This window comes from Macrotis lagotis, chromosome 2 (genome assembly GCF_037893015.1).
Source record: "Macrotis lagotis isolate mMagLag1 chromosome 2, bilby.v1.9.chrom.fasta, whole genome shotgun sequence".
Taxonomy (NCBI): Eukaryota; Metazoa; Chordata; class Mammalia; order Peramelemorphia; family Peramelidae; genus Macrotis; species Macrotis lagotis.
In genome coordinates this window covers 82249094-82276461 of record NC_133659.1, presented here as the reverse complement: position 1 = coordinate 82276461, position 27368 = coordinate 82249094, and the positions used below count along the sequence as shown (strand labels likewise).

At 32.3% G+C, this 27368-nt stretch overlaps 1 protein-coding gene across 2 annotated transcripts in view; it reads right to left on the bottom strand.

Annotated features, from left to right (window-relative positions):
* Positions 1–27368, bottom strand: part of PLA2G4A (phospholipase A2 group IVA) — a 184679-nt gene that overhangs the window by 101162 nt on the left and 56149 nt on the right. For both annotated transcript variants that reach the window (XM_074222259.1, XM_074222260.1), the window contains 3 exons: positions 25269–25350; positions 1570–1718; positions 887–1000 (listed from right to left, as the gene is read on the bottom strand). In XM_074222259.1, coding sequence (XP_074078360.1) covers positions 887–1000; positions 1570–1718; positions 25269–25350 — 345 coding nt within the window. The remainder of the gene's footprint in view (positions 1–886; positions 1001–1569; positions 1719–25268; positions 25351–27368) is intronic.

The window sequence follows — 27368 nt, the reverse complement described above, 5'->3', positions numbered from 1 at the left end:
TATTTCTTTCAACAACAACCAAATAGAAAGGTATAAAGATTATTTAAGACAAAAAAGCACAACTTCATGGGAATTCAAATATAACTACTTAAATATTTTATTTTGTAATAACCAATCAAGAAGGATTTATTTGGCATCTACTGTCATTTTCCAGGTACTGAGGTAAGTTCTAGAGATACAAAAATAAATCAAAGCAGTCCATGTCCTTAAGAGAAACAATATGTAGATATATACATGTGCCAAGAGTTACTAAACTCCCTCCACATATGGATACAGTTATTGTAACTTTTAGAGTGAAGAGAATACTAGGAAATGGATAGTTAACTGCGATGAACTGTGTGGGTAGAGATATTATGAGAGAATTAGTTTGCACTGGATCTCTTCATTTTGGTCTATTAGTAACCCTAGTTTTTAATCTGAACACAAGTGTTTGGCATGTGGTAGATGTTTTAAAAATGCTTGTTGAATTCAATTGCTTGTAATAGGTTCTAAATATTATAAGGCCAAAACTCTTTAACTTTAGTACTCCAACACTTCAAAATATAAAGATTTAATATGTGTGGATCCCTCCACTAGAGAAATAACCCTTCCATACTTTAGGGAACTGTTTCCCAAGTTCCTGTGGCTAAAAAATTTCAACACCTATTGGTGAAAAAGCTTTTTCTCAATTAAGTAGGCTGACACTTTTATGACACCTTTATGACACCTGGCCTATTGCTGAGCCAGCAGTCAAAGCTTTTCAAATTCAGTCGTACATGCCATAACTTATGCTCATTTAATCATAATTAATTAATTTAATCATAATTAATTAATTAAGAAACTAGAAAAGTCTCTATTCACAGTAAGGTTTCAGTGAAGGACTTCAGTGGGGAGTTTGGATACTTACTTCATTAAAAATAAATGGAACTTCTTTCTTCTCCCCCACTTTCATAGAAGATATAGGAAATGTTGCTGTGCCTAGTGTTTCATCCATGACATAATTGGCATCCATTAATGTGATCTAAAGTAAGGAAAAGATAAAGCATATGTTACTTATGTATAATTTGCTATGACTACCTGAGTAATTTTAATACAACTTAGCCTTATTCTTATAAATAAAATGCAAATGCATTGAACTATACTCAAAATATAAGAAGCAGAAATTCTGTCAACTGCTAAAGTTTTGTATTGATATAAGTATTATTTTTTATCTTCATAGACTTCTAATTACAAAATTCACCTTTATTAGAAGTAAAGTATTCAACTGTTTAAAAAAAAGCATAAAGTTTTTTTTCCTTGTTTAGTTCAATGTCCTCTTTTTTTGACTCGCTGTTTCCCTCTGAGTATACATAAAAGGAGCAATCTCCCATTCCCCAATTCATGCATTCTCAAATAGACACAATTATTCCCACAGGTATACCATGGAGAATGCTAAGCTGTTATTCTTTCTAGTTCCACTTAGAGGGAATGAAGGAAGTGAAAACCAAATATCAACCTCAAATGGACATGGAGAAGATATCAGAAGGCACTTGGCGTAGTTCCTGACTACCCAAAATACCTTTCAAATTATACAACTCATTTTCTGTTTACCTCTAAAATGTTTTCCTGATTGGGGTCCAAGATAAATTCAAAAGTTTCATTCCAAACAGGGTTTATGTCATTATTGAAGTGTCTCGTCCGTTTTCTGCTATCAGGGGTTGAGGAGATGAAAAGTTCCACATAAGGATCTGGAGTGTCAACTATAACAAGTAAAGAAGAAAAAAAAAACTATAAGAAATCTGTATAGCATCATTTTATTTGTACTTGAAGTATTAAATTACTTTTTATTAAATTGGAGATAAGATAGTAGAACAATTTTACAAATAGTTAATTACCCAAAGTTCTCATTTTAGACGAATGGTCATGATGATGATGTTTGTCCTTTGTTCTCCTAGAAGACTACTACATCAAAGAGGTGATGCCATGACAAGCACATGGATTGGATTTGAGTGAAGAGGGTTGTGCTAAATCACCAACCTTATTTTCTCCTCCAGAGCTATCTTAATTCACTGACTAGATATGAATTAGGAAAACTGGAGATAGACCTTGATTTGACACAAATTAGGGTTAAGTGACTTTCCAAGGTCATATAACTAGTTACAAGTATCTGTCTCCCCATCCTCCTGACTGTAAGATCAGTGCTCTATCCATTTGAAAAATGGTCAAAGTATGTAATGTACAAATAGAAAAGTATATACACAGTATACCTTTTTACACAGAAGCTTACTGACCTTCACTATATCCCTGTGAGGAGATACATTTTTCCAGAGAGAATTAAAAAAATAGGGAAGTTCAAATGCTTTTTGAGAAAATCACAAAGAATAAATTGCATGGTCATTATTAGAATTAAGGTTTCATCATCAAAATGGAATTTTCTATATTTAAAGGTCACATTTGCCTTCTAATGGTCATTGTGGCCTTGGAAAACACAAGTTCTCTAGTTCTTAAGAAGAATCTATAGCTTTGGACACATATGTTGTTCTTACATAGATAAGGAATGCAGAGTAATAGGAAGAACACAGATGGGTATCAGTAATAATTCATAGGACTTGGAGCAAATAATTTGACCTTTCTTCATCTCAATTCCTTATCTGTAAAATGAGACTGGATAAGTGGAATAGTCTTTAATGTTCCTTACAACTTTATAATTCCATGAACTACACATTTAGCCAAAATATAACTTATTGCCATAAAGGAAAATAGCCAGAAAATAGAAAATAAAGGGGTTAATATGTGCCTTCTGTGCACACCAGAATCTTTTGTAGAGGTCAAGGAAAATGTTAAATACTCTCAAAGCCAGACTGCTGTAACCAGCACTTCACTTGAACTGGAATTGACTAAGATGTACTGAGAAGATGGAGCACCCCAATTACCTCTCTACCCATCTCTCAATGTGAGCAAGGAAGCCAGAGTACGGTATTTCCTCTTCCTCTAATTGCCTGTCATCATCTACATTTGGGTCATAGTAGCAATACTAGTACTAGCATATTGTTAATATAATTAATTTAAACAATTATTTTAATAAACATAATTTTATAAATTATCATTATAATCATATATTTACAGTTCTATTACATATATTTATGTCATTGAATATCTCACATAATTTATTATATCTAAAATTATAATTTAGAAAATCAATTAAAATTGTTGATAATTATATTAATTTAGTACTCATATGTTTAATATATTCTTCTTTATTAATTAATTAATTATGTTAGTATCATGCCAACATTGTGCCAGATGCTGTGTTAAGCAGATGTTACTTATTTCATTTGATTAACTATTTCAACAATTCTAGTTGGTAGGTACTATTACAGTATTTATTTTTACAGTTGAGGAAAATGAGGCAAACAGAAGTTAAATGAATTGGTCCAAATCAAGAAGATAACATATTTCTGAGGTCATAGTTAGTTGTCTACCATCATTTATATTTAAAATAAATATTATGTCCTTTCAACTTTTGCCTTTGTATTTAGTAAGCTAGCTCCAACTACGTAAATATAAACCATGAGGCTTTAGTCTTGACATTTTCTATTAATATTACTTTGCCTATAATTAAGAAATTTGCATCTCTAGAGAAGATAACTCTCAAAAACAATTTTCATTCTTGTTTGATAGTTTACTCAATCATTCATTCATTTAACAAGTATTTGTTCAGCATTAACCATATAGACATATATATATATATATATATATATATATATATACACATTTTTGGGACATATATACATATATATGGGACATTATCAGATACTGATAATGATGCAAAGGAAAAGCAAGCTAGTTGTTTCTCCCCCACCAGCTTGCAACTTAGATGGTAAGATAAGATAATAAAAGAGCAGAACCAATGATTCTCTTTTAAAAAACATGAAAACTTACATGTCATTTTACTTCTTGAGAACTATTATGACTAAAAAGAATAGAATTGGGTCAGATAACCTTTAAAGGTCCCTCCAGTCCCTCCTACTCTCCTCTTTCTGAACAAGATTGAAATAAACAATGAGAATCAGAAGTTTAGGAAGGTAAGTCAATGTTCCAGGGTAGACTTTATGGAACAACAGAAATTTTACCATCACCTTAAAGCAGAAATAGGATTAAGGCAGTTTTGGGGGGGAAAGGAGGAATATTCAAGTTGAAGAGAATTGCAAGAACAAAAACAAAATAGTTGTTGAATTGAATTGAATAAAATAAGCAAATCTTAAGAGTCAGAAAATATACTTCCAACTTTTTTGAGTCTTATACTTTAATCCTTTAATTTCTTCCCATGTAATATTACATCTCCCATCTTCATGTCTTATCAATAATAATCCCCCATTAGTATAATGCCTTTCCTCCTCACTTCTGCCTCTTCAGAGCCCTGAATGTTTCTTCAGCATTTAGCTGGAAGTACCATCTCAGAGATGAAGTTTTTCTGATTCCCCTCCTCCCTCATCTGCTAGTATATGACTTCCCCAAATTACTCAGTATTCATTATATTGTGTGTCACTGATGGACTATATAAAATATACTTTAAAATGTTTGGTGATTAATTGATTGATTACATATTTGAGGACAGTCTTATCTAGACGAAGAGATATCTAATAAAAAGTGTAGAGAAGAAGGTTACTTAGTGAGGCAAAGCTTCTTATAAGTTCCCTCTTGCCCAAAAGATCAAGCTCAAATTATGTGGTGGCCCTAGGTAGATATAGTTAACATGAGAAAACATTTTTCCACCTTATTTTTCCATATTTAAGGAGAGAGCTTCACTATTCTACTTATGTAGCCTGAAAACTATAGTTTTCCTTCTATGATACTCATAGGTTGAAGATTCCAGAGGAATTCAGCTACCGAAGTCATTCATTATAGCTTCACTCATATTTCTGAGAAATCACAAAAGTGATAAGGTATATAGGATCATAGATTTAGAACCAGAAGTATCTTTAGGGGTCAAGTCCAATCCTCTTATTTTACAGATGAGAAAACTGAATTACCTAGAGGTTGAGTGACTTGTCCCTAATAAAAGAAATAAAAGTGACAAAGAAGGAACATATATTTAAGTCTTACTTACTTCAAGTCATACTTGCAATGTTCTATTTCTTTATATCTGTCTCAATTATCAAACAAAATTCTGTTCTACAGAAGTCTTTTGCAAATTTTCTTAATTCTAGTAATTCTCTCTTATTTACTCCCTATTTTATCCTTTACGTAGCCTGTTTGTTTATATTTGGTTGCTTGTTGTCTCCCCTAATAGATTTGGAGTTCCTTGGAGGCAAGGACTGACTTTTGTCTCTTTTTGTATCTTCAGTTCTTTGTACAATACTTGGTACATAGTAGGCATATAATAAATGTTTATTGACTGGCTGACTTCAAGACTACCACTCCATAGAATCATGCTGTCTCCCTAAAGTAGGAAATTTTCCATGCATCCTCCTAGGTGTCATCCTCTCATTCCAGGCATGATATTTAAGGGAAATCTACAAAAGACATATTATAGAAATTTCAATTATTAAGATTTTTAAATTTTTATTTATTAAGAAATCTAGAAAATAAAAAATTGAGGGGTTACTACCTCCTTCTTGAAAAGATAATACTGTCAATGACAATACCTGCTTAGCTGACATGGAGTAAAAGTTCACAAGGCTTAAAAAGTAGACAAAGAAATAATATTCAAATGACAGAAATTTGGTGATTTTATGAAATGATACCTGTTACATGCCTCTCCCCCAAAATCTGTATTTCAAAATGAAAGCATAAGCAAAAAGTTTAAGAGTCATCATTTTGGTGATTTGTGTAGGGAGTTTTCTTGCTGTTGTTTTTAGGGGGGATAAAGTCCATGTAACAAAATAAAACTGAAATGTAAAATTAGGAAATATAATCATATGATTTTGAATGATTTATGAGGTAGAAATGTCTATTTTCAGTTCTACTTTAAGGTCAGAATTCTTTTGACAAAGTGCAAGTGATTCACTCACAGAGAAAGCAGCAATGATTAAGAATAATGTTGGCAACATTCATCAAAGATGGTAAAGTACATCACTAATGTGAACCAAATTGAAGAACACCTGAAGATGTAGTTAGTACTACCAGGGAAAACATTTTGAAGGTATAAGTTACTAAGACAAAATTGGCTCCTATTTAGGGTTTGAGGATTATAGATTATAGACACACACACACACACACACACACACACACACACACACACAGATATAGACTACCACATTTGCAGTATCAGCATTAGAAAATAACAGGTATTCCATAATCTACTCCATCTACAAATATCTGTCACAACATTTTAGTTGTAAATTTCAGTAAATAAATGAATGAATGAATAATGAACAAACAAATGAATGACTGAAATGAACAACTTTTCTGCATCTGTATATCCCAGCTTCCATGGCAATAGGACAACTTGATGCCCGATCATTGATTTAACCTCACCTTGTTATTGTTAGTTTTCTTCATCCGAATAGGTGATACAAGAAAGGATGTAAGTGGACAAAAACAGCTTCACATCTCAGTCATATCTAAATCTTTACACTTACTCCTACTGATGAATTTTAGATACTGATCTTTTCTATTCACATAGATAACATGAAGCAACTTGCACCATTGGTTTCAGAATTCTGGTACTGTGGCAACTGTTACAGAAAGGTGGTTGCTTTCCAAAAATCACTGTCATCTTATTAATATCTGCCTAAAGCAATATCAGGTCTTTCCACAATTTCTGCTTTGTCAGAGCAGGATATTCAATGATTCATAGTAGTTACAGATAATATTTTCTAAGCACTGGGTGCATTTCAGTTCAATTCAATTGGCGTTTTATTACGTGTGTGGTTTGAAAAGTGTGTTGGATTTGAAGTCAAAAGACCCTAGTTGAAATCCCAATTCTGACACTGACTACTTATGTGACTTTCTCCAAATTTCTTAAACTCTAGGTCTCAGTTTTCTTATATTTAAAATGAGATAACCTCAAGGTTACTTCTGTCCAGGAGCATGTAAGTAGATGCGTAATAATAGTTTTGGGAGGACGGGGGTAGGAATGTATACCCTATTCTCTTTAAAAGTTTGATTTGTTGCTCACATCTCTCAATCAACCATATTAAACCTAACAATTAATTAATATGTGTAAGTTATTATAATCAATGTGAATAAAAAGTTAAAGATTAGTGTTAACTCTCAGTTTTAGCATTCTACTAGAGAAATCAAGCTGAAAAAAATTCAGTTGAAGTATCTAAGACTTTGGAGTCAGAGGGTGTAGGTTTCAAATCTTGTGGCATTGACTAGATGTGTGACCTTGACAAGTCATTCAATCTCTCTAGATTTCAGGTTTTTCATCTACAGGAGAAAAAAAAGAAGTTGGACTAGATGATTTTTAAAAGGGTCCTAAGTAAAACCAGTTATTTGAAAAGGAATAGAGAACTAATGATTACATGGATTAGAAAAGACCTTGAAGGAGCTATCACATATGCTACATCTTGGGGAAAAAACTAAAGGTTTTCAGAGATAGAACTGAGAAGGGGGCACCCTCCAGGGTACACTTCACAGTCTGTGAAGGGGCAGAGAAGTAAGACATGAAATGTAGAATTCGGGAAACATCAAGTATTTCAATTCTTGATCTGTTCAATTCCTGGTGATATCCATCAGGTAGCTAGCCATAAAAGACTAGAGCTCAGGAAAGACAAGAGAGCAGGATCCTCTGAAGGGAGGGACATGAAATAATGGGGGCCAATGTGATAACCAAGAAAGAGTATAGGAATAAAAAAGAATATCCAGGACAGAGAACACCTATAATAAATCAATAGAAGATGGATGATGATCCAACAAAAGAAAAATTAAAAGATAGATAGGAAGATAAAGCAGGAAAAATCAGTATCATTGAAGTTGAGGAAGAGGAGAATATATATGAAAAGAGATTATTAATGTCAAAAGCAATAGAATTTTTTAAAATTTTTTCATTCCAATCTACATTCCTCCCTCTTTCCCAAGTCCTCACTAGAGAAAGTCAACATTTGACAAAGACATATATGTGAAATCATAGAATGCATAATCCCATGAATCAGTTATTTCTTGGAATATAATCACATTTTCCTTCATAGATATTTTGTAGTTAAATATTCATATATATAACTCAGAATAGCTTATCCGTTAACATTTTTAACAATATTGCTATTACTGTATACAATATTCTCTTGGTTCTACTTGTTTTGCTATACCTTATTTTGGAGCAGTAGTATTCCATCATATACCACAACTTACTCAAGTATTCCTTAGCTACCCTCTCAAACTCCAATTTCTTGTCACTACAAAAAAATTGCTATAAATATTTTAGAACAGTGAGAAACACATCTAATATGGTACACCAAGAGTTTAAGAAAAATGAGAACATGTTATTTTTGTTCAACCCATATTCACCTCTAAAATAATAGTTACAAACTTGGTTTTACAAAAAGAGTAAAACTTTTTGTATTTTCTGTCATTGAGATGAACAATAAAGTCAAGGAAAATAAAGAAGGAAAGTCAAAAATTTTGTAATGGACATGTTACTCCTCCTTCGAAAGTTATTATATCATGACTAGTAACTTGAAAGTATTAGTAATATCATGAATTAAAAGATCATTCCATAACAATACTCAAACAAAACAAAATAATTTGGGCAGAATAAAACCAACAGACTGTCTGGTCCTATGCCACAAAAATTATTCTTTCCTGTTACCAATTATGAATAAAAAGGTAAAATAGCCATTTATGCTGTTAAATATTTTTACTAAAATCATTCAAATAATACAAAGAATAAAGTGAATTAGAACAGTAGATTACAAATTGGAATGGAATATAGTTCCATGCAAGAGTCATAATTTTATGACTATGGCACTCACACATGCAGGTGATAGACTACAAAAATCTAGTAAATTATAGTTTATAATCACAAGAGAACATGCAAAATTATGGTGTACTTTTCATGACACAGTATAACTTTATCCAGTGAATTTGTGGACTCATTGAGACATGTGTAATTTTTAAAAATTCTTCCTATATTATTTCAGTGTGAATAATATTTTCACTTTATTTTATTGGTTTCATACTCTTGTATAATAACAGCCCAGAAGGTAAAGGTGCTTTTTTCCCATTATGCTTGGGCACTCTTATTGGCTCACAGCCAACACTTGCTCTTTCTTCTATCCTTTAGAACTGTAAAAGCTCAGAGAAGGAAAGGACCAAGAAAGTCATCCAGCCAAATCAAATATAAACAAGAATTCCCTCAGTTTAGTCCATTAAGTGCCCATCTAGACTTCATTTAAAGATCAGTGATAGGAGATACAGTCTTCTTCCAAAGCAGCAGATTCCAGCTTGGGACAACTTTAATTGTTAGGAATCTGAGCACACATGTATGTTATATACAACACCTTGCCTTTTTAACAGTAAAATTATATTGATATTTTATAACTTGAAATATGAGGTCATAAAGCAAAATTGATTTTTTCTTATTAAATATTTTATCAACATGTAGGAAAGATTCAAACAAAAGATGTGGCAGAGTGAACAGAGACCCAAATTTGAGCCAGAAGGACCTCTTAGTGCCAGGGCAATTATCTAAGACTATAAGTTTCTTTTTTATTATTTTTTTTATTTTATTTATTTAAGGCAATAGTTTTAAGTGACTTTCCCAAGGTCACACAGCTAGGCAATTATTAAGTATCTGAAGTCACATTTGAACTCAGGTCCTCCTGATCCAGGACTAGTGCTCTATTCACTGCGCCAACTAGTTGCCCCCAACTGTAAGTTTCAAAGAAGGTTCTTAACCTTATTTGGTTTTCCTCACATACCTATTTTTTTACATTAAAGAAATCAGAGTTCTAGTCCTCATTCTTTTTCCTATACAAAAGAGTGTTAATTGAGGTTTGTTGTTGTTCAGTCATTTCAGTTGAGTTTGATTCTTCCTGATTCAGATGGAGTTTTCTTGGCAAAGATATTGAAGTGGCAAACATTCTCTAGTTCATTTTACACATTGGAAACCCATCAAAAGGGTTAAATTGCTTGCCCAGAGTCAAACAGTATGTACCTGAAGCTAAATTTGAATTCGGGTCTTCCTGATTCCAGACCCAGCATGCTATATACAAAGCCACCTAGCTGCTCATTAAGTTTAGTGCCATTGAAAAAGAAAATAACAGTAATGGGGCATGGCAATAGACTTGTGATTTTTTTTTTTTGCATTGGAACTCTTTCCATCAATGAAATCTGCATCTCCTCTAAAACATAATCTCAAAGAGTTTTTTTAGAGAATGATGAGGGCTGCTCCATGCCTTAGAGTCTATGACATACCAAGGCATGACATAGCATTGATGGAAAGATGGATTCTATCCCACTCTCCTGCAATAACCAATAGAGCTTATGTCCAGCACAACCAACTCATGCCCTTCGCTTATCATCATCCCAAATTTGCCAGCTATATCCTCTCCCTTCTTCACTTGGCATTATAAACTTCAAAAGACTTAGAGCATCCACTCCCAGTCTCATATAGTTTACCTAAAGACTTCAGTAAGGAGTCCTCTTTGGCTTGATTCTATGTTCTTGGTCTCACCTCTTCCAGTTTTTGTTTTTAATGATACAAAACGAATTACACAAAAAGAGTAGGCATCAGTAGGTTGCAATTCCCATCATAGTTGTCAATTTATATCTTTCTCCCAAACCATGCTCTCTTCTTAATTTCCCTTTTCTATCCAGAGTAACATCATCCTTCATCATAAGTCCCCAATCTCCTTTTCATTCACTTTCCTCAGTCTTCCCTCTACAAAAACAAATCAGTCACCAAGTCTACAGCAGATGTAGTTTCTACATCCACTGCATTTTTCACATTAGTATTTTCACTCTACTCATATATCTATATCACTAGTTCAGGTCTTAATCACCTCTTGGACTATTACCTCCTAATTTGTTTTTATATTTCAAGTTGTACCACTCTTCAATACATCCTTCACTCAGTTTCTAAAGTAATTTTTTTCTATTCCCATAGATCTAATCGTAATCTTATACACTCAATAAATCCCAAGAGCTCCCTATTATGTCTAGAATTAAACACAAATTCCTTTGGTATTTAAACATCTTGACAACCTGACTTTTTTCCTATATTTCTAGTCTTTTCATACTTTTCTCCTCTCCACTTACTTTATGCCCTTCCATAGGATACTGCAACTTACATCCCCATGCCTTAGCACTTGCTACCCCCATGCCTTGAATATTCTCTCACTTCACATTCTTAAAATCTCTAACTTCCTCTAACTCAGCTCAAAGATCACCTTGTACAATAGGCCATTCCATGTCCCCCTAATCACTGCAATTTTTTTTTTGCTATAGGACTATCTTTCATCTCCTCCATAGTGTACCTATTTATTTATATGTTGTCTACTCCATTAAAATGTAAGTTCTTTAAGAGACCCTTTTGAAGAAAAATGAGGGGGGAAAAGACCCTAGGTGAGGCAGAGATGTAAAGGAAAAGGGACCTGGCAAGTATAGAACAAAGGTACCCAATATGGTTGAGCACCCTTCATAGAATCCTACTTCAACTGTTCACAAGCTGTTTCTCTAACCAACGCCAACCCAAGTTTCCTCCTCCCTAAATTAATGGGGTTGATTTGGATGATGTATAAGAATATTCCAGCTCTAAAATCCTCTGGGTGTCAAAAAGAAAAGAATGTCTACTTGGAACTATATTTGGAGAGAGAGAGAAACAGACACAGAGACAGAGGAAGAGACAGAGAGAGAGAGAGAGAGACAGAGAGAGAGAGAGAGTCAGATGGGGGGGAAACAACATGGGAAGGATGAAAAAGGGAGAGAGGAAAACATCCTCAGGAAGTAGAAATGTGTGTAGTGGAAAAAATATATATAGATAAAAGCAATCAAGTCTACTTATAGACTCTTTCTGGAAATGAGAATGACCCAAGTCCACGTCTCTAGGCAATTAGCAAAAAAAAAAAAAAAAAAAAGTCATCTTGAGGACAGTGATTGTTTTTTAGTGTTGCCTTTGTATCTTCAGTACTTAGGACAGTGTCTGAATAATAAGAAATTAATAAATGCTCAATGGTTCGTAATTTATCTTTTGAACCAACTTCGGTCCTTATGATTCCAAAATATGCAGTTTTTGTTGTTTGATGTTGCTCTTTCTATTCATGTTTTTGCATTCATTGCCTTTATGGAATTACTGACTCTGCTTACCTCACTTTTCATCAATTCTTAGAAATGTTTCTACGTACTTCTCTCTACACATTCTGATCAAGCTTTCTTAAAATGAACCAATATTGGGGTGGCTAGGTGGCTCAGTGGACAGAGCACCAGCCCTGGAGTCAGGAGTACCTGAGTTCAAATCCAGCCTCAGACACTTAATAATTACCTAGCTGTGTGGCCTTGGCAAGACACTTAACCCCATTGCCTTGCAAAAAAAATGAAATAATATTCTGATATGTATACAAACTACAGGTTTTATGTGTCAATGGAAATCTACTGTTTCTCAGTTCTTTGCTGCCTCAAAAAGGTGCTACTATAAAATAATTTGGTCTATATGCAGTCTTTCTTTTTGTTAGTGATATCAGTGGAATCTTTCTCACAAAAGGCATGAAAATTTTAGTTATTATCTTTACATAATTACAAATTTCTTTCCAGAATGCTTGCACCAATTTACAGATCCACTGACAATGAATTAGCATGCTTCTCCTTCCACATTTCCACATTTCTAATATTGACTATTCCCACCTTCTGTCTCATCAGGATTGTTTCAGTTTGAGTTTTTCACATTATTGATTATCTTCCATATGATTGTTTTTGGTTTGCAACTCTTTTAAGAACTATTTTCCATTCTTTGATCATTTATGTATCAGAGAATGTACTTCATTTTTAAACAAAAATCCATAAAACAATAATATTTTAAATAGGGAAACAATTTCATCTTTTCTATAAAATGAAATTTTCTACAATTCTCCACACCCACAATATTCTCTCATGTTTTAGAAAATGCAAGATAAGCAGATATGAGAGAGGCTTTTTCTTGAAGTTACTCATAGTTCCATGAAGAGACTGTTGGTGGATAATTGCTTATAGGTAGATTTAAATAAAAAAAATATGGGTGGATACCCAAAAAACATGTCCAGAATTGGTACATCAAAACTCACTAATGTCTTTAACCTGCAGGCTCAGGTTACTTACAATTAAGTGTTTATGATTCAGAAAGATAGGCAGAAAGGGCTATGGGCCAACTTGAATGCCATTTTTTTAACCAACAATACTTTAAAACTCATCATGATTTTTCCTTTTATTTGAATTGTGGAAATTCTCCAAGCAAATCATTTATGTATGCACAAAAGCTATAGAAAATGCCTCAATTAAAAAATTGAACATAATTATCAAAAGTTTATTATTTCTCCTCACAGAACAAAAATGATATAAGACCTTGGGGTGCAAGCTTATATATATTGAAGTTGTTATTATGTACTAAAGATTTTAATAATAAATTTACTCTTCAGAAATTATTTACTATAATTTATGAAAGAAAAAGTTTCAAAAGATGCATAATAATTTAGTCATATTTTAGCTTTTTAAGTCTTAGAAACTTGGAGAGAAGGAAAAAGATACTTCCCACTATGTTGACAGAATATGTATTTTGATGTATGCCAGGAATCTACTAGAATGCCATGCAATATACAGTAGTATTAATTACTTTCACATTGGCAAATCTAAAATAAAGCTATTTTCACATAGGAAAGAAATAACATTTTCTTTTGGCAACAAACAGTTCTATAAACTATCCCTTTTCTTAAGAGAAAAGAAAAACCATAAATGAACCTGACTGGTCTTCTTAAAGTTGGGGGGATAAGGACTCAGTCTATAATTTTATTAGCATAAGGAATTCCTATAGGGAAGAAACAACAATAAATATAAATATTGAGGGGAGGCAAGTCAGTGAGTGGCACAGTGGCTAGAGCACCAGTCCTGGAGTCAGGAGTACCTGAGCTCAAATCTGGCCTCAGACACTTAATAATTTCTTAGCTGTGTGACCTTGGGCAAATCACTTAATCCCATTGCCTTAAATAAATAAAATTTTAAAAAATACCTAAGTAAAAAAAAAAAAACCTTGAAAGGTGTGTCCATAGTAAGTAAATGAGCACAATCTACAGAATAACAAGTGATAGATTATAACAAAATCAGTACTACTTTTTAAAGGGACAGCAAAATCAGTAATAGGGAAGATAGGACATGTTAATAAAATAATACAAATTTTCAATCGTTCATATTTTTCCTTGTGAAAATTAACTCAACTCAAATGTATATAGATGTTTATTTTGAAGATATTTATTTCAAAGATATTGTTGATTCCCTGAAATTGCAGTTCTGGGCATTCCTTTGTCTTCATAATGAATAGACATGGTCATAACATTCATATATTCAAAATATATGTAAGGAGTTTTGACTATTTATCAAAGCTTAATATAACATTCAATTGATGTTGAAGAATTCAGAATTCACTAATCTGATGTCACTCTATTTTTCTTCTTTTTTCTCAAAACTAACATGTCAAATAAATAACATGTCATTCCTAATTTCTCTTACTTTCTCAGGCAATCCAGGATAGAGAGGGACTATATCATATTTCAACATTATCTGTCCCTCAGTCTCTATCACCATTTTGAACACAATTTTTATTAAATTTTTTTCAATTGGTTTCAATGTAAGATTTAATCTTAAAAAAAAGCATATAGCCTTGGACTAGAGATTAGCAGAAAACTCTATTTCAATTTCTCTTCTGATACTTTTGTGACTATGGACAACTCTCTAAGTCTCAGCATACACAATTTTTTGTGTCTATAGCACAGAAAAAATAATTTAATATCATGTGAAAATTATGAGATAATTATGCCTATGATAGCTATACTTAGGTACTGATTAAGTACAAATACTGATCATACATACTTAAATTCACATATTTCAAATTCATCGATATATAAAAGGAAGGAAGGAAGGAAGGAAGGAAGGAAGGAAGGAAGGAAGGAAGGAAGGAAGGAAGGAAGGAAGAAGGAAGAAAGAAAGAAAGAAAGAAAGAAAGAAAGAAAGAAAGAAAGAAAGAAAGAAAGAAAGAAAGAAAGAAAGAAAGAAAGAAAGAAAGAAAGAAAATTATTATTAGCTCTTTTTTACATCTCAGGAAATGGAGGTTAAGGAAGATTAGATGACTTGCCCAATGAATGTTACAAAACAAGTAGGTATCTGAACTTGGATTTGAATTTCAATCTTTCTGCTTTCAGGTCCACACTCTAGTCACCTAGTTACCTCTAGATAAAATATAAAATGTAACAATTGTCTATATAGTTTAATATAAATATGCAGTACAAATTCTAATATGAGTACATTATCTTATATGATATATAAGTATAGAAAGTCACTTCAAATAATATTAAAATATTAGTTATGAACTTTTGTTGCCAAGGTACTGAAACATTAATATTTTCTTAAGTAGTTACAGCATAATGCCTATGACTAACTTTTTTTCAAAACACAAGCATTTATTTCATCTCCAATTCACAATCCAATTTTTAAAAAAGAGAAGGAAAAGAAAAGAAAAAACCCTTCTAATAAATATTATACGTATATCTGTCTTTTATAGAAACAAAGCACTGAGAACTACAGGAATATCCATCAATTATGTAATGTCTAAACAAATCACAAAAGTAATGGAATACTATTATGCTGTAAAAAATGTTTAAATTAAATATTTCAAAAAATCTTGAAAGAATGAGCTGATGTAGGGTGAGGTAAACAGAAAGAGAACAATTTATATTATCACAATGATATTATAAAAGTGAACAGTTTTGAAAGACCTAAGAATGTTTATAAACCCAATGTACCATTATTCCAGAGGGCTAATGATGAAGAATGCTACTCCCCACCTTTCAAAGATTTTGGACCAAGTATGGAAGATATGACATACATTTTGATACATAGATAATTGAAAATTTTTCTTTGATTATGCATATTTATGAAAAAAGTTTTTGGATTATTACTTTCTCAGTAAGGGGACGGAGTAAAAAATATTTTATCATTTAAAAACTAAAATTTGTTTAAAAAAAGAAATCAAATAAAACAATTATAGTCAAAGCAAAACAAATTCCCACATTGGCCACATAATTCAATCTTGTATGTCTTATTCTAGGAGGAGATTAAAACTTTTCATTATTGATCCTCTGGAATCATAGATGATATTAATATTTATTGGAGTCATTCAAAGTTCATTTTCTTTACCATACTGTTTTTATTGTGTAAATTTTACTCCTGATTTTGTTTCATTCAATGTGTTCTTCAATCAAGTCTTCCCAGATTTCATTGAAACAATTCCTTTCATCATTCCCTAGGAAACAATATTTTTTACATGTATATATCATTATTTGCTAGCCATCCCTTACTTTCAACTATTATGGCACTTCAGAAAAAGTTTCTATAGAAATTTATTTGGACATATATATATATATATATATATATATATATATATATATATATATATATACATACATATATATATATATACACACACATATGTGTGTGTGTGTGTGATGGCTTTTACTCTTTCTTTTATCTCTTTAGAGTAAAAACCTAATAGTAATATAGCTAAATGAAAATTATTTTGCACAATATGGTTTTGTATAATTTAGTTATTTTGAGGACATAATTCTAATTGTTTTTCTTAACTACTCAACAAATTCAGAACTCTATCAACAGTATAGCAGTTTTCTACATTTGCATATTTTCTTTCTTTCTTTCTTTTCAACTTTTCAAATCAGACATGTGTAGTAGGATATAATTCAAAGCAACTTTCAATATAATGGGCTTAGAACCACTGGTTTAGACTAACACCTCACTTCATGTTACATGATAATCACTAAATGAAGAAATGACTTAAGATATAAAAAGGTTACATTAAAGTTTTTAAAAGAAATGGGAGGTTGTATTTTTTTTCAAAAACTTTTCCTACACTCATTGATACAATCGTGATTTTCATTGTTATTATTATGGTCTATAGTGTTGATTATTTTCTTAATATTGAACCAGCCCTGGATGCCTAGGACAAACTCAGTCCAGTAATGGTGTAAAATTTTTTCTGCTATATTGCTGCAGTCTCTTTGCTAATATTTTATTTGCATTTGGGCTAATATTCATTAAAGTGCATTGTTTACTTTTTTAAATTCTCCTTATTTTTTATTCCGAGACTACATTTATATCTAAGAAAAAAATTGAGACGGTTCTTACTTTTTTAATTTTTTTCAAAAGATTATGCTAAATTGTTCTCTTTTTATATAATTTGTTTGTAAATTCTTTTAGTTCCAGAAAGTCCCTCTCCTTCCTTTTTAGAAATATATCTATAGCATGTTCAATTTTCTCTATGATTGAGTTATATAAGTCTTATAATTCTTGTTTTGTTTAGCCAAGAACTTGATATTTGCATAACTTTTTCAATTATTTGTCCTGGGTTGTCCATTTTATTGGCATAAAATTTAGTAAAATGATTTCTAATATTTTCTTTTATTTCTTATTCATTTGGTTGGGTTTTAACTTTTTTCATTTTTATGGTACTAGCAATTTGTTTTTTTCTTTCTTTTTAAATCAAATTAGCTATGCTCATTTATTATACATATTAAAAGTGGTTCCTAATTTCATCCATTTATTGATAGTTTTTTCTTTTTCTATTGTTTTGTTTTCCTCTTTGATGATTTTCAGGGTTTAAATTACATTTTATTGAACTTTGAGTTTTCTAAGGTTATTTTTTCACTTGTATATCCAATTCACTTATCTGTTCTTTGTCTCTTCTCTTGATAAAATGTTTGGAATATAAATTTCTCTTAAAGACCACATGGCCTGTACCCCCAACATTTTGGTATATTAGCTTATCATAGCTATCTTTAATCATATTGTCTTTTTTTTCTTATGTGCTCTTTGAACCAACAATATTTTAGGATCAAATTATTTAGATCTCCAGTTAATTTTAATGGTTTCTTCAGTGACCCTTATTTGAATATAGTTTTCGTGCATCCCATTTAGCTCCATTTTTGCAATTGTTTGTAAGGTTTATATAGCCTAATACATAGTCAATTTTTCTTATGGTGCTATGCACAGCTGATAAAGATGCAGCTTTTGTTTTACATTTAAATAATAATCAGATATTTATAATAGCTAATTTTTCTAAAATTTTATTCAGCTCTTGCTATTTTGGGCATATATAAATATTTAGTTAATTCATAGGATTCTCAGTATAACTAATTTACATTTCTTTTTGTTTTAGGTTTTTGCAAGGCAAATGGGGTTAAGTGGCTTGTCCAAGGCCATACAGCTAGGTAATTATTAAGAGTCTGAGGTGTGATTTGAACTCGGGTACACCTGACTCCAGGGCTGGTACTCTATCCACTGCAGTGCCTAGCCACCCCCCTATATTTATCTTTTAATCATTATCTTATGATACCTGCTTCCAGACTCCCTTTTTATAATATAATTTTCCCTCACTATTCCTGTTCATTTCTATCCAAATACGAGCCTCCTCCATCCTTTTTTTCCTTTCCTTTTCGTTTTTCCATTCAAGATTATCAAAATAAATCAAACAATGCCCAGCGCCCTGTCTTATTTAACTCTCTACTTGACCTCTAATCACATTAGGTTTCTTAGGAGGGTCTTCTATCATCTCCCCCATCATTATTTATATCTATAAAGTTATATTCATATTTATATTTATATAAGTTTATATCAATAAATACCATTGTGTATAATTCCTTAATATAATTCCTTGTAATTTCCTTTTTTAAAAATTTTCTTGAATTCTAGGTTTGGATTTCAAAATTTGTCCTCAACTCTAGTCTTCTTTATCAGAAATGTTTGGAAATCCTTCATATAAATCGATTTTATTTTTCAGTTTTCCTGTGTAACTTAGTCTTGGTTATAAAATTAGATATTTTGCCTTTGGAATTGATATTTCAGTATTTTATGATTACCTACATTATTTTTTTAACCTGGAATCTCTAGATTTTGGTTGTAATATTCCTTGGAATTTTCACTTTGAATTTTCAGGAGGTAATCAGTAATTTTTTTTTTCCTAAGTTCACTATGTCCTCTGGTTCTAATAGACTGGGAAGTTTTCTCTCATGATTTCTTGATATCCAGGCTTTTGTTTATCATGAATTTCGGTTAATTGGATTATTCTTAATTTATCTCTTCACAATCTATTTTCCAGGTCATTTTTTAATGAGAGCTTTCATTTTCTTCCTTTTTTAGCAATCTTTTCTTTTTGTTTTAATATTTCTTGCTGATTCTTATTGATTCTGATTGATTAACTACTATTGGTTCATTCTAATTTCTAAAAAAAAAAATCTGTTACTTGATGTCCTTCCATTGGGAAATGGCTTAGCACACTGTGGTAAATGTATGTTATGGAATGCTATTGTTCTATTAGAAAACAATAGGGATGGGAATTCAGGGAAGCCTGGAGGGATTTGCATGAACTGATGCTGAGTGAGATGAGCAGAACCAGGAAAAACACTGTACATCCTAACAGCAACATGGGGGTGATGATCAACCTCCATCAGTGCAACTATCAGGGACAATTTGGGTCTCTCTGCAATGGAGAATACCATCTGTATCCAGATAAAGATCCGTGGAGTTTGAACAAAGTCCAAGGACTATTTCCTTTAATTTAGGGGGGGAAAATGGTATCTTATTGTCTGATCTTGTTATCTCTTATATTTTATGTTTCTTCCTTAAGGATATGATTTCTCTCTCATCACCCCCAATTTGGTTCAATGTACAACATGGGAACAATGTGAAGACTGGCAAATTGCTTTCTGTGGGAGGTGGGGGGAGGGAAGTAAGATTAAGGGAAAAATTGTAAAACTCAAAATAAATAAAATCTTTAATAAAAAAATTTTTTAATCTGTTACTTGGTAGGTTTTTATAAACTAAGCTATTAATTCTCCTTCCAAGTGTTATATCTAAAACTCTAATTTCTTTTCCATTTTTACTTTAATATTCTCACATCATTTATAAATTATTTTTAATTCTTTTTTAAAAATTTTACTATATTTCTTTCAAGAATTCTACTTAATCTTGTGGGCAAGGTATTTTCCTTACAGCCTTTTCTATTTTTGTTTACTCATTCTTCCAGCCTCACTTCCCAAACTTGTATTATGTTTTGGGACCAGACTGTACATTTTTGGAGAGATTGGCAGGCCTTATATGGGCTTGGTCTACATTATCTAGAGTTCTGCAGTCATATTCTCTTGGTATTGTATGCTATGTTTTTCAAAGATTAAAGGAATGGCTCAGGTATGGAGCTGCAAGCTTTTAGCAATCTCTAAGCGATATGCTGTATTCTGATTCCTGTTTTATTTGACTTTCCAGATTTCAGACCTTCACTGAGATTTAGGCAAAACAGTTGTTGGTTTGCTCCTGAGTGCAGTTCTAGTAAAAAGAAGTTCTAGAGCCTGTCGATTTGCTGGGAGGCTTTCAAGGTTCATTGTGGCAGAGCTGCCAATCTATTCACCATCTCAACCTTAGGTTTAAAAACTCTATTCTCTTCACAGTAACATATATACATATATACATACATACATATATACATACATACACACACACACACACACACACACATATATATATATATATATATATATATATATATATATATATATATATATATATATATGTTCAAATTCACAAATGGAGACTTGGTAAGATGTACCATGATTTATCCATGGAAAAGAATCTATTAGAAATACTGCTCCAATTCAAAACTTTCCAAATCATAAGATGTGGTCTGACCCTTTAATTCCCCAAAGGATGAAATGAAGATCAACAGATTTATTCAAAATCACACACATCACACAGATTAAATGAAGATCAACAGATTTATCCAACATCACACATGGAATCAAATATTTAAAACTGTAAGGGACCTTAAAGGTTATCTAGTCCAAGCTCCTTCATTTATGCTTTGCAGGCTGTATTCCTGACTCTCAAACTTTCTCTATGGATCAACTTGGAATCAGTACATCATCTAAGAAATTCACCTCACCTCACACATTGCTACTTTCCTAACTCTTGAATTTTCTCTACAATGCCACAGAAATCACTTCTCCCTAGAATCTAACTCCAATCCTTCTTCTGCTTTTAAAGCCTTTCCCTCTGATTGACTGGTTTCTTGCAGAACCTCTAATTTAAGGTCAATGATGCTTTTATTCCTTTCTAGGTTCACTAATGGCACTCATTAATTTCTCCACCATTTCTCCTTACCATTCTTCCTCTCTTTCGTCCAACTTTCCAGCTTCCTTTTATGTGTTTTCCCCCCTTATAATGTAATCTCCTCGAGGGAAGGAACCATCTTTCTGTTAGTTTTTGTATTCCTAGTTCTTATCATAGTTATTTATCCAGGGTGATGCAGAGAAAGTATTTGTACCTGGGTCCTTAACTTTAGCAGTGATGTCTAAGACAGACTAACAGAGCCTGCATAATGTCTGAACATAGCAAGACAAGTTCCCAGAAATTTATTATGGATCTCATTATAACTTAATCAGAATTAGGCTTTGTCTAACCACAGAAGCAAGGAAAATGTGAAGGAAAAAAAAAAAGCTTGAGGTTCTCATGGAAACCTCAAACTTTTATTCTTTTGGGGGAAATCAGCAAAATGTTCTTTTAAAAAATAAATGATTCAAATAAAATGAACCTAGAACTCTTCCAGTGCCTTTCATCATTTTTTTCCTTGACAGGTAAAGTGGCTTTTAACATCTTTTCTTTTGTTTTAACAGTTTTTTCTTACTGATCTTAATGTCTGTGAATGTTTTATCTGGAAATTTGACATAGAAATGCTACAACTAAGGGGACTTCCAATAGCGGAAATCTCTTTCCCACACCTATTTTCTATGAAGAATAATTTTATCCAGTTCTTTGCTCAGAGGGTACCTCGTCTTGCCTCTTTCAACAAGATTAATTTTATATTGTTACCCTTGGTAACAGTTGATTTGGGTAAATATAGAACAAGATATAGATATAGATATAGATATATATGTATACATGTATATATGTATATATGTATATATATATTACATTTTAGTGATATATATATATGTTTTAATGAAATCTTTAAATTATGCCTATTTTCCACAGAATAAAATAATGGCAACATGGCAGAGGACATGTAGTTGAGGTAGGACAAGTTTGAAGGAATAGTAGCTATCACATTTTTATTCCAAAAAGTTATTTTCAAACGATTGTGATGAAAGACCTTCTGAATTCATAGTTCAGCTGGTCTTGGTACAAATTAAAATGATGACCAAATGTACTTCTGACACTATTCCATAAATTCATGTGTGTATAAATGTATATAAACACATCTGTGTATAAACACATACTAGATATCCATATAACTCAGGAAGAAGATAATCAATTCAAAGTTGGTGTCATAAAAATGATGACTCAGTACCTATCATCATGTCATGGAGATAATACCTTAATACTGTCTCTTGTGAGTACAAGATAGCATGAAATAGTGGAAAGAACCCTGGGCCGAGAGACAGAAAGATGAGGAACTCTCTCACTGATCAGTTAAGAATATGCCCTCACACACAAGGCCCTCTCTTGGCCTTAATAAATATTTGTTAAATAAATTAAAGAAGCTCTTAACACTTTAAAATATGAATATTATAATATAATAAAGAGACTCTTTTCAGCTCATGCTGGACACTATATCCCTTATTTCCTAAATGTCCTTCCTTAAGTGATAGGTATGAGCCCTTAAGAAATGTGTAAATGTAAAGACTAACAGACTGCCTTCTGGGGGGGGAGGGGAGAAGGGAAGCGAGATTAAGGGAAAAATTGTAAAATTCAAAATAAATTAATTAATTAAATTTAAAAAAAGATAATTGTAAGGTATGATTTCAATAACTTTCTTTTGATAAAATTATTTAGATAATTTTAAATCATCTATTATACTTATATTTCTCAAAAATAGAAAAATAAAAAATAAACTAATAGCAATAAGAATAAGAATAATTATTATTATTATGTATTAATTGTCCTAGGGTATGTCTTGATCCCTGTGGGCATATGTTATTTACTTTTTTGGGGGGGGTGGCAAGGCAATGGGGTTAAGTGGCTTGCCCAAGGTCACACAGCTAGGTAATTATTAAGTGTCTGAGGCCAGATTTGAACTCAGGTCCTCCTGACTCCAGGGCCAGTGCTCTATCCACTGCACCACCTAGCCACCCCATATGTTTAAGATATGCTTGTGACATTCAAGAAATATTTATAAATGCATTTAACAAAAGCCAATGGGTATATGTAAATATTTTGAGGAGATGGATCTTTTTTACTTATGAAAAAACTACCTTTAAAGTGGATTATAATTATGAAGATACATGCTTATGATTCAACCTATCTTTCCACATCCATGCTAGAGAGGTTATGTTCTCTAGCAGAAAAGAATATAGGATTTTGAATTAAGAAGACCTGGATTATCTCTGATATAAACTGTGACCATGGACAAATTACTTAACTATTTTTAGACATGCTTCTAAGAGTTAACTATTAAGTTCTAGATAGTTGCAATTTATTAGGTCCCTGACAAAACTCATTACACGAATATGATGGTTTTATGGTACAATTTCTTAGTGTACTTAGAACTGTAAGTGAGGCAGTGAACAAGTACCAATCCTGAAATCAAGAAGATTCATTTTTGTGAGTGCAAATCTGGTCCCAGACATTCACTAGATATATGACCATGGTCAAGTCATTTGATCCCGTTTATCTCAATATCTCAAATATAAAATGAACTGAAGAAGGAAATGCCAAATCACTCCAGTATCTTTGCCAAGAAAATTCCAAACAGGGTCATAAAGAATCAGACACAATTAAAAAAAATGAAAATGACAACAACTAAAAAATTGTTAGCTTCAAATATTAGCTCAACTCATACTGTAATAAAGATTTCATAAAACACTTGAGGCATTGTTTTATTCTTCCATAATATCTGCATTAAAATAGCACCTGCCAAGATTTACTGCAGTGATAGTTAATTAGTATTTAAATATACATTGCCAAACCAAAGATTGGCCTACAGATTTCCACAAGTAAAACAATGAGTCCCATAGTCTCTATAAAACTTACCACAGGATTAATAAACCAAATGGTTACAATCTGCTTTGGTTAATAAATAATTTTTTTTAAATCAACTTAGATTTTGGTTGCTTAGTTATTATCTATCTGCTTCAGTCTTAGGTTGGAGAAAGACTCAAACTAAAATGAGGCATTACAAGGGCTCAAGGAGCTAAAGTCCAGAACACCCTTCAAGCTCTATTGTATCTGACCTTAAAAAGCACCTCTTCTAAGGAAACCTTTTCTCCAAAACTTTGTTTTTCAAAGAGATTAAAAGACCCAGGATTGTGGTGTGAAGAGATTTCACAAAGTAAATGAATATTTGCTCTTTTCCTCCTTCCTATCTTTTCTTCTCTCCCTACCCCTAAGATATTTTAAAGCTACCTGAAAAATATCACTCACCCAAGTTTGAGAAGAAACTTATTTTCTTAGGAAATAATTCAAAAGTTTTTCTTAGGAAATAATTCAAGTTTTTAAAGCTCTCTTCATTGCTTCATATCAACATGCCCAACCCACTCCTCTCTTTCCATCAGGTGCATGAAGTAATATTCACTGATAAAACTGCTAATTCAATAAGAAAGGAAAGAAAGATTCTCAATGAATGAATTCATCATTACCCTAAATCTGTGGTTCACCTGTTTCCAGAGACTTAGAGAAAAAGACAGAGAGAGAATGGAAGAGGGAGAGAGTGATTAAGAGAAAGAGAAGAAAAGAGAATGAGAGAGACAGAGAGAGATGGAGAAAGAGACAGAGGGAGGGAGAGACAGAGTACAGACAGACAGAGGGAGAGAGTCAGAGAAGAGAAGAGAAAGAAAAAATGGGACACTAATGTTTTTTCTCTAAGTAAAACTTAGCACTGCAGTGCCTTCCTGACTCAGCACTTTTTCCAAAAAATGTCATTTCTTAAAAATCTATAAACTCTATTTTGTAGGCACACACACTTTGCCAATTTCCAAGCACCACTAGGAAACATTATAGTAACATAAAAAAAGTATTGTTCAACCAGGGAAATGCTGTAGAAGGGAAATGCTGCAGTTCATTATCAAGTCCAGTTCCTTGATAAGCAGCAACAACAAAAGGATCTCTAGAAAATAAGCAGAAATACTTACGCATATCACCAAAAGCACCTTTTGTCACTTTTGTGGCCCTTAATACATTCACAGTGAACTTATGTGAATACTGATGCTCCACCTGAAAATCAAAGATATGAAACTGATAAGTAAAATCTCTTCCACAAAGAAACTACAAATTGATTTCTTTTCTTTTTTTTTTTCCTTTTAGGTCCAAATTTTAAAAGCGGTATCTAATTCATAGAGCTTAAAATACATAGCAGAAGCATTGTTGACTTATCTTTATGAACCCTCTGTTCCATCTAACCCCCCTTGAAATTTCACTGGAAGCTAATACCATACTCTAAAATATCTCTACAGCTTTACTGCTAGCTAAGGTAGACTGCCAAGTTTTCAAAGGTAAAAAAGAAATGTAAATCACTGCTCCATCTCTCTCAGCCTATTATGGGTACAATCACATTCCACAACTGCCTGAGAAGTCCAGCCAGGTAAAAGGAAGGAAATCATAGCTAAGTAAAGGGGTGGGGAAAAGAGGAGAGAAGTTGGTATCTTTTATGCAGAAGAAATTCTAGTTTAGTTTTTGTCAGTCTTCTGAACTTTAAATCAGGTGATCTTAACCTTTTTTTTTCATAGTCCCCCTCTTTAACAGAAGCCTTTCTCATGATAATGTTTTAAATGAATAAAATAGAATGCATGAATTTGCAAATGAAACCAATAATACTGAAATATAATTAGCATTTTTTCAAGTTCAGAGATGCCAGGTTGAGAATTTCAGGACTTGATGAGCTAATATCTATTATATCTGAAATTGCTCATTTATTCAATTTGATTGTTTGAATTCATATCTTACTTCTGATACCTACTGACTGGGGCTAACCAATGACAAGTCATTTAACTTTTTAGTGCCAGAGGTCCCCCCTCCAAAATGATAAATTAGAAATGAGTTGTTTATCTGCAGTTCAACTAAAAAAGCTCAATATTTCTGAACATAAAAAAAAGAAATTTAAAAAGTCTCTGCAGTCAAAGTAAATCAGGTTGGGATGGGTGTGTGGTGAAGAATAAGCATAGTGCTTTACAAATATTACCTCATTTGATCCTCACAACCCTATGAGATAGATGCTGCCATTATCCCCATTTTACAGATGAGGAAACTGAGGCAAATATGAGTTAAGCAACTTGCTCAGGTCACACAATGAGTGAGTTTTTGAAGTCCAATCTAAACTCAGGTGTTTCTGACCACCATAGGGATCCATGTGCCCCACAAGTATTCCCATTAAACTCTAAAAATATTTCAGAAGAAACAACAATAAAAAAAAAACTAAAGAGAACCAGCTATAAAATATTACACACAACCCCACCCTGAAGTGCTCAATCCAGGGCAGTTCTGTAACCCTTGTAGGGGTAAAAGATCAGCTTAGAACCTGTCTAGAAGCTACAAGCAGTCTGCACTCAATTCATTATCTGAACCAAATGGCCCCAAATTATAGGAGACATGATTAGACAATTATTACCAGAGAGGTGCCTAGTCTTAGATATCTCACTTAAGACCGAACTTTGTAATCTCACTTAAGATTTACCCAAACCATCTAAAAGTAAAGAAGAGTTTTATCCCAGCATATACCCCAAGAAAGGTAGGAAATAAGAGGGAAACAAAGGGAAAATACAATGAATTTCTTGAATTTATAGTCACCTAAGGGGTAAATACAGAAGGGAATGATTCCACAAACCATCTTCCAATAATGTAAGAATTTTTTTATCTTTTCTTTGCAGTCAGTCATTCATTGTCTTTTCTTGCTACTGTTTTTATATGTGCATATGACAGTCACATTTCTCTTTTTTGTTTGCTGCTTCTGATCTGCTCCTAGGCTTGGAACTCAGATATACAGACCTCATCTATTGTATTAAATATGAATGAGCATAACTAAATAAGTAAGACATAAGAAAATGTCTGGCCATGATGACTAAGTTTAAGCCAAAAAATGAGAAATACAAATTTAAATAACTTATAAAAATTATAGTGATTGCTGAATGCAAAACAGAAAGCAGTTTATTTTTTTCTCAGTTGTTGATTATCTCCAACTAATCCTGTGTGTATCTTGCTTGCACAATTATTTTCATGATATTTTCCTATTTCAACTG